The 20,113-nt window shown below is 40.7% G+C and overlaps 4 protein-coding genes across 19 annotated transcripts in view; all 4 read left to right on the top strand.

Moving 5' to 3' along the window:
- Positions 1-20,113, top strand: part of LOC117519820 (protocadherin gamma-A11-like) — a 911,360-nt gene that overhangs the window by 683,180 nt on the left and 208,067 nt on the right. The window lies entirely within an intron of this gene.
- On the top strand, positions 587-3,190 carry LOC117520463 (protocadherin beta-16-like). Its single transcript, XM_034181807.1, has one exon. The coding sequence runs from the start codon at positions 695-697 to the stop codon at positions 3,188-3,190; it is 2,496 nt and encodes an 831-aa protein (XP_034037698.1). The 5' UTR covers positions 587-694.
- On the top strand, positions 610-19,104 carry LOC117519846 (protocadherin beta-16-like). Its single transcript, XM_034181119.1, has 2 exons — positions 610-654; positions 16,674-19,104. Exon 2 carries the CDS (start codon positions 16,699-16,701, stop codon positions 19,087-19,089), a length of 2,391 nt encoding a protein of 796 aa, XP_034037010.1. The 5' UTR covers positions 610-654; positions 16,674-16,698; the 3' UTR covers positions 19,090-19,104.
- Positions 12,705-15,261, top strand: LOC117519848 (protocadherin beta-8-like). The gene has a single exon (XM_034181121.1). The coding sequence runs from the start codon at positions 12,874-12,876 to the stop codon at positions 15,259-15,261; it is 2,388 nt and encodes a 795-aa protein (XP_034037012.1). The 5' UTR covers positions 12,705-12,873.

The raw sequence follows: 20,113 nt of genomic DNA, 5'->3' as shown, positions 1-20,113 counted from the left end.
TTTACATTTGAAAATGTGTGGTTGTGATGTTGCTGAATTTGCAAATTTCAGACGTTTGGCCAGCAATTAACCATATTGTTTTAATTGGGTCTCTATCTGTTCTACTTTTATGGACTGCTGAAGTATTTCCTTTTTTCAAGAAGTATGACCACATGCATATTTTCAATTATTTACATCAGCATCTGTTGTTATGATGAACCTTTGCCGTTAGAAAAAAAAAAAAGCATTACAAAGAACATCATTTATCTCAAATGTGTATATTTATGATCTGACCATGCAGTGTAAACAAGTTCATTATTTTGTTATAAAATTGGCAAGTGAGCACGCTGTTCTCCATGAAACCATTTGGGAAAGAGTGGATCTTACTGCAATCATTTCTCCTTGATTTGAATTTATGTTTGAATGGTGTAGTTTTGTCAAATGAACTCTGAGGGCCGCTGTTGACTAGAGTGTTGAAGGCTGAAAAAGGTTTACAGCATCACCTCCTTCATAATATAAAGAGTGAAGGAGACAGCAACCGACGACATTTTGGATATGAACGGTCCTTGAGGAAACTATATTTCTCTGCAAAATATTTTTATTTTTTAACGAGGCGAGTGGGATTATTTTGCGCTGGTATGAATAGATACCACATTTATGGAATATAACGAGATTGTACGTGGACGCCAGTTGAGAAAATTAACCGGACAGAACAATGGCACGGCAAGTACTGCTGGTTTTCTCTCTCCTTTCTCTCTGCTCGGTGCGCGCACAGATCAACTACTCTATCCCAGAGGAAATGGCCAAAGGATCGTTAGTTGGGAACATCGCGCATGATTTAGGTTTAGATCGGAAACGTTTAACATCAGGTAAAGCTCGGATCTACACAAAGAACAGTGAGGAGCACATCGAGCTGAGCAGAGAAAGAGGAGTCCTCCTCGTCAAAGAAAGGATCGACAGAGAGGCGCTGTGCACGGAGATGACGCTGTGTGCGTTACATTTTCAGATCATTTTAGAGAATCCCATGGAGTTTTACACTGTTATCGTCCAGATTACTGACATTAATGATAATCCACCAACATTTAAAAAACATGAAATGCGTTTCAAAATTAGTGAGTCGGCGGTCTCAGGAGCAAAATTTGCCCTGGAGCGAGCTGTGGATCGTGACGTCGGAAAGAATGGTGTTCAAAGATATGAGTTAAAACCAACCGATCATTTTTCTATGAAACTGCACAGCGACGCGCACGGAAATCAAAAGATCGAGATGGTTTTACAGAAACCTCTGGACAGAGAGAAAAACGATCAGCTGCATCTGGTGTTAACGGCTGTAGACGGAGGAGACCCGCAGATGTCAGGAACAATGCAGATTATTATTACGGTTTTAGACGCTAATGATAACGCTCCCGTTTTTACGCAGCACACATATAAAGCTATAGTTACTGAGAACTCACCAACAGGAACTATTGTCGCCACAGTTACAGCCTCAGACGAAGATCAGGGATCAAACGGAGAAATAACATATTCAATCACGGATACTCAAGAAAACGTCATAACAATATTTGACATAAATGTAAACAACGGAGACGTTTCTTTAATTGGACCCGTTGACTTTGAAAAATCACGTTATTTTCAAATAAATGTACTTGCCAGTGATGACGGAGGTCTGACTGATTATTGTAAACTGATTGTTGATGTTCAAGACATAAATGACAACAAACCAGAAATTAACATAATGTCAAAGTCAAATATTATTTCAGAGGATGCCAAAATTAATACAGTGGTTACAATGATAAACATCGAGGACCAAGACTCGGGAGAAAACGGACATGTAAACTGCTTTATTAATGAAAATACACCTTTTGATTTAAAAACATCAGCAAATAATTTCTACAGTCTCGTTACAGACAGTGAGTTAGACAGAGAGAGATCCTCTGAGTATAATATCACAGTGACCTGCTCTGATGAGGGAGTGCCCTCCCTCTCCAGCAGCGTCACTCTGACCTTACAGATCTCAGATGTGAATGATAACGCGCCTGTCTTTGAGAAGAGATCATATGAGGCCTACATTGTAGAAAACAACACACCAGGCCTCTCTATATTCACAGTGAAAGCCACAGACGCTGACTGGAACCAGAATGCGCATGTTTCTTACATACTGGAGGACTCCTCTGTTAATGGAGTGTCCGTCTCCTCATTTGTGTCAGTTAGTGCTGATAGTGGAGTCATCCACGCAGTGCGCTCTTTGGACTACGAGCAGATCAAGGACTTCCAGTTATGCGTCAAAGCGCAGGATGGAGGCTCCCCTCCACTCAGTACTAACGTGACTGTGAAAATAGTGATCCAGGACCAGAATGACAACGCTCCTCAGGTTCTGTACCCGGTCCAGACTGGAGGCTCTGTGGTGGCTGAGATGGTTCCTCGTTCAGCAGATGTGGGCTATCTGGTGACTAAAGTGGTGGCTGTTGATGTGGACTCTGGACAGAATTCCTGGCTCTCCTATAAACTGCAGAAAGCCACAGACAGGGCGCTGTTTGAAGTGGGTTTACAGAATGGAGAAATAAGAACTATCCGCCAAGTCACTGATAAAGATGCTGTCAAACAAAGACTGACTGTGTTCGTTAAGGACAATGGGCAGCCCTCTCGTTCAGCTACAGTCATTGTTAACGTGGCGGTGGCGGACAGCTACCCTGAAGGGCTGTTGGAGTTCACTGACTTTACGCACGACAAAGAGTACAATGACAACCTGACTTTTTACTTAGTGCTGGCTTTGGCTGTAGTTTCCTTTCTCTTCATCACATGTTTAGTGGTTATTATATCAGTGAAAATCTACAGATGGAGACAGTCTCGCATCCTGTATCACTCCAGTCTCCCCGTGATTCCATATTATCCACCACGTTACTCAGACACTTTGGGGACAGGGACTCTGCCACACATGTACAACTACGAGGTGTGCAGGATGACTGACTCCAGCAAGAGTGACTGTAAGTTCGCCACAGCTGGTAGTCAGAACGTGCTGATAATGGACCCCAGTTCTACCGGAACCATGCAGCGGATACAGAATGAAAAGAACATCCTGGATGAGCCAGACTCTCCTCTAGAGGTTAGTTATTTACGTTTATTTCTCACCCCTAACATTGTTCATATGTGGCAGTTACATTTGGAAAACAGCATTGTTGTCCTTCTGCATTCAGCACCTTGGACAGTGGCATAGCAGTGTTTTCTCAACGTGATTTAGAAGTCAGTCTGGTTTCAAATGATGTCTTTTTTCGTGCTGATATTTAATATTTGGGAGTACCATGGAGAGTATTTGGAAAACCACTGCATGCGCTCTGATAAAACTGTCTGAGAGACCTGTTTAAAATTTTAAAGCTTTATTTATTTTTTTACTTATCATCAAGGATAACAAACTGGTGGAATGAACTGCAAGCACAAAAAAAGTTGAAGCAGGGACTGTAAATTATTTCAAAGATCTCTTGCACAGATACCATAAAGACCAAACCACATTAGCTGAGCATGCGCTCTCCAAAAAAAACAAAAAACAACAAAAAAAAAGAAGTATAATTTGAAGAACAGCTGTCTGTACAGGAGCACAAAGCACCTAGTTTAACTACAACTACATGACAGTGCACATATGAGTGTATGTGCCTGCGTCTGTGTGTGCATTGTCAAAAATTGGATGCACCCATATCGTGTGTGTGTGTTTGTGTGTGTGTGTGTGTGTGTGTGTGTGAGAGAGAGAGAGAGAGAGAGCGAGAGAGAGAGAGGAGAGAGAGAGAGAGAGAGAATGAGGAGAGAGAGAGAGAGGAGAGAGAGAGAGGATGAACCAGACTCTCCTTTTGAGGTTAGTCTTCAACAAATATATTATTTTTGTTTGTTTGGTTTTGTTTCCCCTTGTATATACATGTCACTCTGCTATGAGTTACAACAACCTCACTGTTACCATTAATGCCATAATCTTATCAGGGACAGTGACAGAAAAAATACACACTGTGTTTGCTGATAATGAATATACCTTTCTTGGAGGTATGCAGAGTTTGCTATGAGTTTGAAGTGACATCAACTGAGTTATGTGTATGTATATGTGGTTTTATGAGTGTGAAGGGACTATTAATCAATTTGTGTGAGAAATGCAAGAGAATGAATGTGAACGTTGCATCCCTTTGTTTTTTAAACAGGAGTAGTGAGAGTGTTTTTACGTTAATTTTGTAGCTTCCAGTTTTATTGTCATGCTGTCAACTTTTATTCCTTATTTTGTATTTTTAATAAAATGGGGATCTGAATCACAGTTTGGATTGGTGAAGTTATATATTCAGCATATTCATGTTGTTGCTGAAATTCAGAATCATGGAGCTCTCAAATGTTTATTTGGGCAACATACACGTATCTGGATGTTGAAATAGACAACAAACTGACATTTCATGGGTGTGCACAAAATACGTCCTCAAAGTTGCAGAAGAGGATGTTTCTTCTTAGGAAACTCAGTCATTTTAGAATATACAGTTGTATTCTGCAGATGTTTTCAAGCTGGCAGAGTGTTTTATCATTTGGCCTTATTTGTGCTTTTGGTAACATGGACATTAAAGACCAGAAGAAACTGCAATAAATAGTTAGAACAGCCACACTCTAAGAAATAAAATGTTGAATTTAATTGATAAAGTTAAGGTAACTTTTTCCACATAATTTTGTCAATTAAGTGCAACACAATATTGGGATTTAAGTAATAATGTTTCATTTGATTTAATTAATGTCAATGACAATGTTGTTTTGCACTTAATTAACTATGTTATGTGGAAAAAGTTACCTTAACGTTATCAATTAAACTCAACATTTTATGCCTAAGAGTGTATGTTTCATTTCTAAGAGTGCAGTAAGATCACTGGAGTTGATCAGGTATCTGTAGCTCAATTGAACAATGACCTCAGTCTAAAAAAGACAGAAGAAATTCTTAATGATTCAGCCCACCCTCTTCATCAGATTTCTTAAGAAGCAACAGGTCAAGTGGCAGACTCCTGCAAAGGAAAATTAGGACCACAAGGTACAGCAAGTCTTTTATACCTACAGTAATTAGATTGCAACAATAGACTTAAAAACTCTTAGACTGCTTATATTAGCATTCAGCCATTTTATTTATTGTCATGTTTCATCAGAATTCTTACTGCTTTGTCTGTCTTGTATTCATGTTTTTAATGTTATGCAGTAGGCTGTGTAACAACAGAGTGTGTAATGGTGACCATATGAATTTCTTACTTGTGGACCTTGACCTTGATTTGTTCAACACAGTAATCACTGATTTTGTGCATCCATATTTGTGAGTGTGTGTGAAGTTTTTCTCTTTTCAGAAATGTTTGATTTTTGTCATAATTTCTCAGTCAGTATGTGCTGCCCTTGCCTTGTGTGTACTCTTGAGCAAAGCCAGACAGTCAGTTAACATTCAAATTCCTCTTCAATAAATACAAAGGGCTTGACGTTTCTTTGGGTTTTTGCTGAAGTCTTTGAGCTCATTGCTTATATTTGTACAACTGAAACAGTACAGAAAAACAACATAAATTAGTGTGCAAATCTTAGCCAATATAAAGCAGCTGTGCACTATACAGTATTTCAGTTCAATTCTGTTTATTCGCCAGACACTTGTCCAAATCCACATAATACAGATAGTACAAAAAAAAAAAACACATCAGGACAGACCAGGACAATCAAACAGAAACAACACAAAAAAGAACAAAATAAAAGAATTAAAATATATACAAACATTTTATCCAGAGCGCTCTCAGCCTGGATGTATACCTTGCGTTACTCACAGTTGGATTTGAGAGTGCCACCATGATATTATTGGAAGAATCATCCAGGCGTTGTATAAACTTGTACATTAAATTTCTTAAAAGTGCATGAAGTGTGCTTACTCCTTCAGACACAAACATCTGGCTAGCACTCCCTCCTCTGGGAACCTTAAGTAAAATTCTTAAAGCATCATTGTATGCTACTTGTAATTTCTGCATGCTGGACTTTTTGTAAGAAGACCAGAGGTGAGCAGTATAGAGTGGTGTGCAGTATGCCTTGAACAGAGCCACTTTAACTTGAGTGGAGAAAAATGTAAATTTACGGGCTATAGTGTTTGCCTACGCATATAACCTACAACACTGTCTGTATATGTCATCATCGTCATTCATATCATCTGTAATACAGTGACCTAGATATTTTATCTTTTTACAAACATCAAGAGGATTATTGGACAGTCTGAACACAGGAAATTTGAGTCTTTTATCCTGTTTAGTTCTACATATTAGAACAGCACTTTTGCTGGAATTATACTTTATGTCAACTTGTAAACCATAGTCAGAACATACATTAAGAAGCAGTTGCAGCCCCGCACTACTTGAACTAAAGGTCACAAGGTCATCTGCATACATAAGATGATTGACTAGTACACCACCAATCATACAACCTGTATTACAGTCATTCAATTGTCTAGACAGCTCGTCCATATACAGATTAAATAAAACAGGGGACAGAATGCCACCCTGCCTAACTCCATTGGTCACACTAAAAGGGTCAGATATACTATCCCCCACACTTGATGTGCATTTTCTGTTGTGCATACCAATAGGCAAATACCCTCACAATATATCCAGGCACCCCTCCTTGCTTTAATTTAATAAATAGCTTTTTGTGATTCACGCGATCAAATGCCTTGGTAGCATCTATAAAACACATTAAAACAGTTGAATTTTTAGATTTACACAAGTTCACTATTTCTTTTAGAGCATAAATACACATATCTGTACCATGCTTTGGCTTGAACCCAAACTGATTGTCAAGGGAAGAGATATATACATTCACTCTATCAAGGAGAATTTTTTCCATCACCTTTGACAATATACTGGCTAGCGCAATAGGTCGATAATTGTCCAGGCAGCCAACCTTTCCAGTTTTGTCATTGATGACCAGTACTAGCAGAATGGATAGCATACAATCTGGAAATATGCCTTGTATCATCAGTCCAGTAAAGTTGAGTGCAAGAAGAAGGGAAAGCCTCTGACTGGCGTGTTTGAGGTGTTCCGCACTTATGAAATCCATGCCACAAGCTTTACTGTTGGGCAGTCTCTGTATAGCCTCATGCACCTCGTGTGTCAGGACTGTTATTGATTCATCATGGGTCACAGAATCCTCCACATATGGGTCATATTGTAAACAGTTAAAAAGAGAACTAAAATGTTTTCTCCATAGTTTAGCAATATTATCTTCACCAGAGACTCCTTCAACAGTACAAGGAAGGGAAGATTTACAGTTATTGAGGAACTGCACCTCTTTCCAGAAGTCAGTAATGCTGTTATCCATCATTTTACTAGCCATAAAGTCAGCCCTCATGGCTTGCTCATTTCTAGAAATAAAACGAACAGCATACTTATATCTGGCATTAGCCAGCTTTTTACTCTCAAGCTCTGGGCCCTGCCTAGGTCTCCCAGCCAGGACCCAGAACTTATGCGTTTCCCGGGCTTCAGCATGATATGGGGCCACATGTTCATGCCATCCAGGTCTTACTTTATTTGCCCTGATTCTCTTGTTTTTAACAAGCGGTTTTCCACCCGCATACACAGCAGCCACTACAGCATCATACATGACACATAGGTCAGTCTTGTGTTCTTCATTTTGATAGTGAACATCTTTACACAAAATGGCTTCTTTGGGGAGATGAATAATATTCAGGTATTGGTCTGTGTTTGTATGATATGTTACCAAGTCCTCGTCAGAAAGAGTTGACCAGTTTATTTTAGTAGACACATTGCCTCTAACATTATTAATGTTGGTAATTATAGATGGCAATTCTGCAGCATTAATAGTGAAGGCCAAAGGTATGTGATCTGTTAGCGCTACCCCATATTTAATATCCATTTTCTCAATGGCAACATGACATCAACTGTACTAAAACAATGGTCAAGCCATGATGTAGTGTGCCACACTTCACTTATGTATGTATAACTGTCTATAGGCAACAATACTTTACTTGATAGAGTGAAGTTATTATCATCACAGAAGCAGGTCAGATGATGAGCAAATAGTGAATTGCTGTCAGAGATATCAGAGTTCATATCCCCAACCACATATACACTGCAGCTGCTATTATCTTGAATAAAAGCATTAATAAAGGCCAGTCTATTCAGATACTCAACCTCATTTTCACTGGACTCGTATGGAGCATAAACATTTAAAACAATAAAATTATTACACTTGTGAGTATATTGTAAACCAATACACCAGTCCACATCAAGCCTAATTGGCTTTATCACAGCATCAAGCTTTTTGTCCCAGAGAACAGCCACCCCACTCACCCCCCCGAGATTCTGCCTCTGACAATAGCTTTGCTGAGGTCAGTTCTTGACTCTCCCAGTCCAAGAAAGTTTGGATCAAGAGTGTTTAATTTATCCAGGTCTTGTTTAGCAGTAAAAGTCTCTTGCAAACATAAAATGTCACATTCTGCCAGCAGACTGTCCACAGCAGAATGCCAAGCTTTATCTCCATCACTCTGTCCTAGCCATAGGCCATAGCAGTTGTAGGATATCACCCGAATTGATGTTTCCATAGTGACTAGCTGTCACTGACCGCAGTGGGCACTTTGTGTGGCTCATAATAACGCCTTATCAGAGCTCCTTCAGGCCAGAGTTCAGGGTTATACATTTCACCAACTTTGTTACATTCAGCAGTGACTTTAAAAGAGCTAACCCTGCTACTACGTGCATTATCAATTTTCTGACAGGTGACGATTCTGTTCAGTTTACATTTAAGGTAATCAGCAAGTGTGTCTGCATCAAGGTCTGGGGAAAATTTTGCCGCAAACACATTCACTATTTTAGTCTTCACAGTTTTGATAGTACTCACGGTTGCAGTGCCGACTATGGACGCAGGGCCAGGTCTTTTACGCACCGCTGAAATGGAAACATTCTCATCCAGGGCTGTAGAGACAGCAGCCTTTGTTTTTGGCTGGACCGAAACCGGCTTGCCCTTTTTCACAATGGTACTCCATCGCGGGGATCCACTGGAAGCCACTGAACCAGCAGCATGCCTCCTCACAGCTACATCCACGGCAATACACTCCTCTCCACCACACTGCACCGATGCGGTATAGCACGCTACGTCTCCTGCCGCGTTCATGTCCGCGAAGCCAACGGCACCTTGGTGTAGGTCCTCATGCAGCATATCGCCACTTCTCACACCCAACGGCGACGTCAACGGCTCCATCGCGTGCGTTGCGTCTCCCGTCGCCTTCAGGTCCATGGTTCCCAGCTTGCGCTGCATATCACCTCTTCTCAACCCCGGCAGTGACAGCTCCATCACGCTCCCTGGGCCACGGTGAGAGGCCTTGTCTGGCCCTGGAGTAACCACCGCAGCAGCACTTGTTGTCGGGTTAGCAGATCGGTACTCCAATACTGTCACTCGCCTGTTGATCTCCGCCGTTTCAGCACGAACAGTTTCACAAACACCCGTCTGAAGCTGGGTGATGTGTTTCAGAGCTCCCACTTCCGCACATAGCTGCTCCATTCTCCAAAGCAAATAGGAAATATCTAGGCTCGAGAACGTCACCGGCGGCCGCTCCTCCAAATAGTGAGACACAAATCTGGGGATATCCTCCCCCCGTTCATTTAAAACTTTGAGGCAGAGTTTTATGTTGTTAGCATTTTGTCCTTTGTGTGCAATGCATCACTGTAAAGTCCCCAGACATACTTCAACCAGAACTTTCTTGGAAGCTTCAATTGCCTCTGAGTCAAAAGTGTTTGTGGCCAACAGCACAATTTCTTCCTGGCTTAGAGTTTTAATTTTCACAGCAAGGAAATTTAAAAGTTCGTCCTCCACTATGATTTTGCCGTCGTCTGTTTTAAAAATCTCTGGTTTTAATCATCGGCGTTTGAAAGCAGGAGCCCCCAGGTTAGAGCAACCAGCCATGTCCGCCATCTTAGCATAATCGAGTATACGATTATATATAAACACGAGTATATATATATAAACTTGTGTCTTTGCTTCAACTGAAAGTCAGTGTTACAGAACAGAGCTAACTAAGCTGCAGCTATCAAAGCTAACTAAACTACAGTTAAGAGAGCAAGTGTCATCATCATATCGAAGTTTATAGCATGACATTCCCTGGAGACAAATATATTTAATGACTTACAGACAGTCTCCATGGCAGACACGCAGTAGAAAACATGAACAGCACCGAATATTTAGCTCAGGCTGCCTCATGTGTTTCTGCATTTCATGTGAAACAAAATAATCTAACCCAACCCAGAGAAGGTGAACAGAGCAGTGAGAGCGTTCACTCTGTCACTATATACAAGATAACCAAGTGCAGAGCACTCACGCTGCCAGAAAACAAGGCACGTACTTTTAAACTAACTCTCACTCATCTTCAACCGCTTACTACAATTACAGCCCAATTTCACATTTTGTTTTTTGTTTTGGGTTTTTTTTCTGTGCCCCCATCACATTTAGTGCCCGCGTTTCGTGGCCTTTTTTTATTGTGCTATTTATAATATTCCCCTCCTCCTAACTCTAACCATAACCATAGCATAAGTGTGTACCCTCCCTCAACGTTAACCATGTCTCCCACAGACCCCCCCCCCCTTCACCCCACATGTTGTGGCTCGTGTCACGAAATGCATTCATGCCTCCGTTACGAAAAGCACACCATTGTCGTGACCCCATGACAAACCCATAGATTAATGTACTTTTCATTCCCCAGTCCCACGACCTGCCGTGAGACTGGGATGTCCAATTATTGGTTGGGTTGGAGTGTGTGTGTGTGTGTGTGTGGGGGGGGGGGGGGGGGGACCCAATCCGAGTAGTCATAGAGCATGAGACGGGGTACACCCTGGACAGGTCGCCAGTCTATCACAGGGCCACATATAGACAAACAAACAGTCACATCTGCACACAAAATTTAAAGTTTCCAATCCACCTAGACAAACAAACAGTCACATCTGCACACAAAATTTAAAGTTTCCAATCCACCTAGACAAACAGTCACATCTGCACACAAAATTTAAAGTTTCCAATCCACCTAGACCAACAAACAGTCACATCTGCACACAAAATTTAAAGTTTCCAATCCACCTAGACAAACAAACAGTCACATCTGCACACAAAATTTAAAGTTTCCAATCCACCTGGGAGGAGGTATCACAGTAATTCCTGCTCAAAGTGATGTTAATCAGTGACATCACCTGCTGGAGTGGGTGGTTGCAAAGAAAACCTGCACCCTCTTGGACCTTTCTGGAATCACTTTGAGACCTCTGGGAGAACATGCATACAGGTGAGAATGGATCTAATGAACTTCTTGCTATGAGGCAACAGTGCTAACCACTAAGCCACCGTCCTGCCATTTGGTTATTTAAATTATTAATTCAACTTTCAATACAGCACAGAGTAATAACATCATAATTTAAGAACCATGTTCAGCTGCAATTTTTTTGACACTTTTTCTTCCCCCATACAGTGTTTGTGATTTGTAATTATGCCTAAGACAAAGCAGTAGGAGATATATATATATATATATATTTTTTTTTTTTTTTTTTTTTTATCTGAGTTGAGAGGACAAGGAATTTTTTCAAATATATCAAGATTTTCTTTATCTTTCTACCAATCAAAACTCTCTTTACTGCATTGTTCTTTCTTTCTGGGAGTTCTGTAGTTCAGCACCACGGACAGAGCAAATGAAAGTTTTATCACTTGAAACTTTGACACTGCCTGTTTGTTATCTTGCACTTCTATCTTGCACTAGGGGATGTGATGGACTAGTGGTTAATGCACTGGGCTTGAGACCAGAAGATCCTCGGTTCAAATCCCAGCCTGACTGGAAAATCACTAAGGGCCCTTGAGGTCTTACCGCCCTGTATGAGAGCACCCTGACATCGGGGTGAATGTGAGGCATAATTGTAAAGTGCTTTGAGCGTCTGATGCAGATGGAAAAGCCCTATATAAATGCAGTCCATTTACTATTTACTTCACTTTGTTGAACATGCATGATGAAGTGATGCAATGTGATCCTCTGGCCACACCTGTTGTTAATTATTTATTTGATTTGTATTTCCCTGTATTATTAGCTTGTTCTTGACCTCTATTGCATGATTTCAAAATGATATCAAATTCAAGACAGGGTTAAATTTGGTAAAATTCACACACTAGGTTTTGCATTTTTTTTTCTGTTATGCCCCAAAACAGCCTTTTACAAACAAATCCACAACTGCTTCATGAAAAAAATGGAAAGAAATACTTATTTTGCAGCTAAAAAAAAATCATCCCTCACCTCCACCAACAAAAATAAAATACATAAAATATGTCATGATGTAGATTTTTCTCTACACCAAAATTGTTTTATGAAAGATTCACTGAATGTTGTTATTGATGACATACACATCACTACAGTGAAAATCAAAAATATACAATATTATGTTGATGGGAAACAGACAGCAGTGCATATAACAATGCGTTTAGGAAAGAATGAAATAAAATGTAGTTTTATAGGGCATCGTCACCATCATAATTTCAATAAATAAACAGAATAAAAATCTGACTGAACTCGCTATCAGGATTTTTTTTAATTCTTCAATTTTCTTCCTACCATATTCCATAACTATATGCAGTAAAGGCATATGGACAGAAAGGGACGCTGTTGGCCGTCGAGTTGCTGAAGAGAATTGTGTTCCAGTATGACGTCACCATTGAATAAACAGATCGCCGCAGCGAAGCGTCGGTGTTAAAATGGACATTTTGGAAGAGGATTTGGGATCATCGTTTCTTTGTTTGAGATAACTGATACCAGAGCTACGCATACACCTCTGCAGTTACAAATCGGAATACAAAAGGAAGAAATTAAGGATTTTCTTCACTTACCTGTCGAGTGGAACAATGGACGGGCGAGTCCTGCTATTTGTCTCGACGCTCTGTTTCACTGCTGCGGACACGCAGGTCAGTTATTCCATTCCTGAGGAAATGGAAAAGGGGACTTTAATAGGAAATATAGCCCGTGATTTAGGTTTAAACGTGGAAAGGCTGAAATCTGGTAAAGCTCGCATTTACACGGGTAACAGTGAGGAATTTATTGAGCTGAAAAGAGAAAGAGGCGTCCTCCTTATTAAAGAAAGAATAGACCGAGAGTCGCTGTGCGGACAAAGGATGCCATGCGCGCTCCATTTCCAAATGATCCTGGAAAATCCGATGGAATTTTACACCGTCACAGTTGAAATCACGGACATAAATGATAACTCTCCGAAATTTCAAAGAAGTGAAATGAAATATGAAATTACCGAAGCTGCTCTTCCCGGAGCTCGGTTTGTCTTAGAGAAAGCTGTGGATGATGACGTTGGTGTGAACGGCTTGAACAGCTACACCTTAAAATCAAGTGATAATTTCGCTCTGAAAACGATTAACCGGGGAGATGGAACAAAGCACGTCGAAATTGTTTTACAGAAACAGCTAGACAGGGAGGAAAATGAGCAAATGACGCTGATATTAACCGCTGTCGACGGAGGTGCGTCACAGCTCTCAGGAACCATGCAGATTCTCATCACTGTATTAGACGTCAATGATAACCCCCCTGTTTGTTCAAAATCTGAATACAAAGCAAATGTAGTAGAAAATGCTGCTGTGGGCACTGTGATAACTACAATTACAGCAACGGACAGAGATAAAGGAAGCAACGGAAAGGTGTCATACTCCATTCCGAAGTCTGGAGCAGCGGGTCTTTTCGAAATTGATGCTGATCGTGGATTACTAACGTTATCTGGAAATGTAGATTATGAAAAAAATCGATTTTACGAGTTGGATGTTCACGTGTCAGATCAAGGAGGTTTATCCGACGCATGTAAAATAATTATAGAAGTGACGGACGTAAACGACAACCCTCCAATCATAAACATTATGTCAAAATCAAATAGTGTGTATGAGAACGTGCAACCAGGAACACTTGTAACAATGCTGAATATTCAAGATACAGACTCAAATAAGAACGGAAATGTAGCGTGTGTTTTAAATGAAAATATTCCGTTTGGAATAAAATCAACAACAAATACGTTTTTTGCTGTTGTAACTGACAGTGAATTAGATCGAGAAATGGCCGCTGAGTATAATATCACAGTGACCTGCTCTGATGAGGGAGTGCCCTCCCTCTCCAGCAGCGTCACTCTGACCTTACAGATCTCAGATGTGAATGATAACGCGCCTGTCTTTGACAAGAGCTCATATGAGGCCTACATTGTAGAAAACAACACACCAGGCCTCTCTATATTCATAGTGAAAGCCACAGACGCCGACTGGAACCAGAACGCGCGTGTTTCTTACATACTGGAGGACTCCTCTGTTAACGGAGTGTCCGTCTCCTCATATGTGTCAGTTAGTGCTGATAGTGGAGTCATCCATGCAGTGCGCTCTTTGGACTATGAGCAGATCAAGGACTTCCAGTTCCACGTCAAAGCGCAGGATGGAGGCTCCCCTCCACTCAGTAGTAACGTGACTGTGAAAATAGTGATCCAGGACCAGAACGACAACGCCCCTCAGGTTCTGTACCCGGTCCAGACTGGAGGCTCTGTGGTGGCTGAGATGGTTCCTCGTTCAGCAGATGTGGGCTATCTGGTGACTAAAGTGGTGGCTGTTGATGTGGACTCTGGACAGAATGCCTGGCTCTCCTATAAACTGCAGAAAGCCACAGACAGGGCGCTGTTTGAAGTGGGTTTACAGAATGGAGAAATAAGAACTATCCGCCAAGTCACTGATAAAGATGCTGTCAAACAAAGACTGACTGTGTTCGTGGAGGACAACGGGCAGCCCTCTCGTTCAGCTACAGTCATTGTTAACGTGGCGGTGGCGGACAGCTACCCTGAAGTGCTGTCAGAGTTCACTGACTTTACGCACGACAAGGAGTACAATGACAACCTGACTTTTTACTTAGTGCTGGCTTTGGCTGTAGTTTCCTTTCTCTTCATCACGTGTTTAGTGGTTATTATATCAGTGAAAATCTACAGATGGAAACAGTCTCACATCCTGTATCACTCAAGTCTCCCTGTGATTCCATATTATCCACCACGTTACTCAGACACTTTGGGGACAGGGACTCTGCCACATGTGTACAACTACGAGGTGTGCAGGACGACTAACTCCAGAAAGAGTGACTGTAAGTTCGGCACAGCTGATATTCAGAACGTGCTGATAATGGACCCCAGTTCTACAGGAACCATGCAGCGGATACAGAGTGAAAAGACCATCCTGGATGAACCAGACTCTCCTCTAGAGGTGAGGTGAAATTGTTGTCTTCTCCGAAAATCTTTGTCTGTCGCTCAACAAATATTTATTTGCACATCAGTAGTTGTTTAAAACACATACACGTAAAGAAAACGTTATATTCAGCAACAAAAAGTCATATTAATCATTTTACTTTATGGATTCTGTCACATTAAATTTATCATCTGTAACTATAAACATTTATAAGAACTAAATTGTCATGTGCAAGGTTTTCTTCTTCTTCTTCATTGTGGTGGATGTTATTGTTGTCCAAAGAGTAATGAACATACTTGGATTTTTAGCTTGTGGTATCACCATTTCCTTTGCAAGGAGGATAAATCACTTTGTGCTGAAAATATTAGATTCCTCACCTCTCTCATCGTCCGTCTCAAAACTGATATCCCGTTGAGCAACACCGACAAACTGATAAGTCCACTGACGTTGGTCAGCGGCAAATAGTCTACAGAGGTTGTGTGAATCAGCTTCATTGTGTGAATGTGAAGAGAACATGTATGAAAAGTAGAACGGTAGTCTTTATGGAGCTTGTCAGCGCCGAGAACCTTTTTCTATTAAAAGTTAGCTTTATTGAGGTGATAGATTTCTCATGGATTCTTCTCAGTATGTTTTCAAAATTGGTTTTTATATTTGAAAATATCGTCTGCGTTCTTGTTCAGTTTGGTCATTTCAGGACGTTTCTGTGAAGGCTCTCAGTTGTCCAGGTGGTTTCCAGAGTATAGAAGACTGAAAGATTCAAGCTTCTCGACTACTCGTGTCAGGACGTTGGACAGCGACAGTGCTTCAGCAGGATTAGATCATCAGTTGTCCCCATGTTTGGATGTTGTGATATTTCTTTGTTCTAATCATTGTCTGTTTCATTTTTACATTGCGAGATCGATAACATATAATTAAAATGTACTTGTGTGATTTAAATATGTAATGGTTTTAATGGGAACCTGTTTTTCTTTCATTATCTGCATTGAAAAAATAGCTTGAAAATGTCCATTGATCCGTCATGTGTAGTTATTATTTGACTTTGCTCTTCAAAAAATTAATAATTTAAGAATAAATATGGCATGTCACCACACTGCTGTTCATTAAGTCATTTTTGGATGTCATTGATTTTATTGCACAGCCAGTTTATTTGATTTTTATTAATATTGGGATGCTGTAGTTTTGTAATATGAACTCTGAGGGACGCTGTTGACCAGAGTGTTGAGGGCTGAGAGAACAGTGATAGCATCACCTCCCTCATCATATAAAGAGAAGGAGGCAGCAAGCGACGACATTTTGAGTATGAACGATCCTTTAAGAAAACATTCGCTGCAAAAGATTGTTTTAAACGAGGTGGGCGGACTTTTTGAGTGGGATTAATTACACTGGTATGAAAGGATACAACGTTTATGGAATATAACAAGACTGTAATAAGACGCCAGACGAGAAAATAAACCAGACAGAACAATGGCACGGCAAGTACTGCTGTTTTTCTCTCTCCTTTCTCTCTACTCGGTGCGCGCACAGATCAGCTACTCTATTCCAGAGGAAATGGCCAAAGGATCGTTAGTTGGCAACATTGCGCATGATTTAGGTTTAGATAGGAAACGTTTGATATCAGGTAAAGCTCGGATCTACACAAAGAACAGTGAGGAACACATCGAGCTGAGCAGAGAAAGAGGAGTCCTCCTCGTCAAAGAAAGGATCGACAGAGAGGCGCTGTGCACGGAGATGACGCTGTGTGCGTTACATTTTCAGATCATTTTAGAGAATCCGTTAGAGTTTTACACCGTTACCGTCCAGATTACTGATATTAATGATAATCCACCAACATTTGAAAAAGGAGAAATGAAATTCCAAATTAGTGAGTCCGCGGTCTCAGGAGCAAAATTTGTCCTAGAACGAGCTGTGGATCGTGACGTCGGAAAGAATGGTGTTCAAAGATATGAGTTAAAACCAACCGATCATTTTGCTCTAAAACTGCACAATAACGCAGATGGTACTAAAAAGGTCGAGATGGTTTTACAGAAACCTCTAGACAGAGAGAAAAACGATCAGCTGCATCTGGTGTTAACGGCTGTAGACGGAGGAGACCCGCAGATGTCAGGAACAATGCAGATTATTATTACGGTTTTAGACGTTAATGATAACGCTCCCGTGTTTACGCAGCACACATATAAAGCTACAGTTACTGAGAACTCACCAACAAGAACTATTGTCGCCACAGTTACAGCCTCAGACGCAGATCAGGGATCAAACAGTAAAATTATATATTCAATCACAGATACTGTAAGTGTGAGAAAAATATTTGACATAAATCACAAAAATGGTGATATTTCCTTAATTGGACCCGTTGACTTTGAAAAGTCCCGTCATTTTGAAATAAATGTACTTGCCAGTGATGACGGAGGTCTGACTGATTCTTGCAAACTGTTTGTTGATGTACAAGATGTAAATGACAACAAGCCAGAAATTAACATAATGTCAAAGTCAAATATTATTTCAGAGAATGCCAAAATTGATACCGTAGTTGCAATCATAAACACAGAGGACAGAGACTCGGGAGACAGCGGACATGTAAACTGCTTTATCAGTGAAAATATGCCTTTTGTCTTTAAAACATCAACCAACAATTTTTACAGTCTCGTTACAGACAGTGAGTTAGACAGAGAGAGATCCTCTGAGTATAATATCACAGTGACCTGCTCTGATGAGGGAGTGCCCTCCCTCTCCAGCAGCGTCACTCTGACCTTACAGATCTCAGATGTGAATGATAACGCGCCTGTCTTTGAGAAGAGATCATATGAGGCCTACATTGTAGAAAACAACACACCAGGCCTCTCTATATTCACAGTAAAAGCCACAGACGCTGACTGGAACCAGAACGCGCGTGTTTCTTACATACTGGAGGACTCCTCTGTTAACGGAGTGTCCGTCTCCTCATATGTGTCAGTTAGTGCTGATAGTGGAGTCATCCACGCAGTGCGCTCTTTGGACTACGAGCAGATTAAGGACTTCCAGTTCCGCGTCAAAGCGCAGGATGGAGGCTCCCCTCCACTCAGTAGTAACGTGACTGTGAAAATAGTGATCCAGGACCAGAACGACAACGCCCCTCAGGTTCTGTACCCGGTCCAGACTGGAGGCTCTGTGGTGGCTGAGATGGTTCCTCGTTCAGCAGATGTGGGCTATCTGGTGACTAAAGTGGTGGCTGTTGATGTGGACTCTGGACAGAATTCCTGGCTCTCCTATAAACTGCAGAAAGCCACAGACAGGGCGCTGTTTGAAGTGGGTTTACAAAATGGAGAAATAAGAACTATCCGCCAAGTCACTGATAAAGATGCTGTCAAACAAAGACTGACTGTGTTCGTGGAGGACAACGGGCAGCCCTCTCGTTCAGCTACAGTCATTGTTAACGTGGCGGTGGTGGACAGCTACCCTGAAGTGCTGTCGGAGTTCACTGACTTTACGCACGACAAAGAGTACAATGACAACCTGACTTTTTACTTAGTGCTGGCTTTGGCTGTAGTTTCCTTTCTCTTCATCACGTGTTTAGTGGTTATTATATCAGTGAAAATCTACAGATGGAAACAGTCTCACATCCTGTATCACTCAAGTCTCCCTGTGATTCCATATTATCCACCACGTTACTCCGACACTTTGGGGACGGGGACTCTGCCTCACGTGTACAACTATGAGGTGTGCAGGACGACTGACTCCAGAAACAGTGACTGTAAGTTCGGCACAGCTGGTAGTCAGAACGTGCTGATAATGGACCCCAGTTCTACAGGAACCATGCAGCGGATACAGAGTGAAAAGAACATCCTGGATGAAACAGGCTTTCCTCTAAAGGTGAGGTGAAATACTCATTGTTCTCTTCTCTAAAAATCTTTTGTCTTTCTCTCAACAAACATTTATTTGCAGCACATCATTAGTTGCTTAAAAACACACACACGTTTAAAAAAATAAGAAGAAAACATTATTTTCAGCAACAAAAAATAATCATAATCATTTTAGTTTATGTATTCCGTCACGTTAAATTTATCATATAAACATTTATAAGAACTAAATTGTCATGTGCAAGGTTTTCTTCTTCTTCATCATTGTGGTGGATGTTATTGTCCAAAAAGTTATAAACATACTTGGATTTTCAGCTTGTGGTCTCACCGTTTCCTTTGTCGGGAGGATAAATCACTTACTGAGTCTCTTATCATACTTCTCATGACTGATGTGCTGTTGAGCAACACCGACAAACATTGATAAGTCCACTGACGTTGGTCAGCGGCAAATAGTTTACAGAGGTTGTGTTAATCAGGTTTGTTGTGTGAATGTGAAGAGAACATGTATGTAAAATAGAACTGTAGTCTTTATGGAGATTGCCAGTGCCAAGACCTTTTTTTCTATTAAAAGTTAGCTTTATTGGGGTGATATATTTCTCATGGATTATTATCAGTATGTTTTCAAAATGGGTTTATATATTTGAAAATGTCATCTGCGCTCTTGTTCAGTTTGCTCATTTCAGGACATTGGACAGTGACAGTGCTTCAGCAGGATCTGATCATCCGCTTTCCCCATGTTTGGATGTTGTGACATTTCTTTGTTCTTATCATTATCTTCTTCATATTTACACTGCGATATCACATACAAATTATATGTACTTATGTGATATATATATATATATATATATATATATATATATATATATATATATATATAATGGGAACCTATTTTTCTTTCATTATCCACTTTGGGGAATAAAGCTTGAAAACATCAGTGATCCGTGTAGTTATTATTTTACTTTGCTTTTCAAAAATAAATAATTTAAGGATAAATATGGCATGTCACCACTTTGTTCTGCATTAGGTCATTTGGGATGTCGTTGATT

This window comes from Thalassophryne amazonica, chromosome 11 (genome assembly GCF_902500255.1).
Source record: "Thalassophryne amazonica chromosome 11, fThaAma1.1, whole genome shotgun sequence".
NCBI classification, from domain to species: domain Eukaryota; kingdom Metazoa; phylum Chordata; class Actinopteri; order Batrachoidiformes; family Batrachoididae; genus Thalassophryne; species Thalassophryne amazonica.
This window is presented reverse-complemented; position numbering and strand designations above follow the sequence as displayed.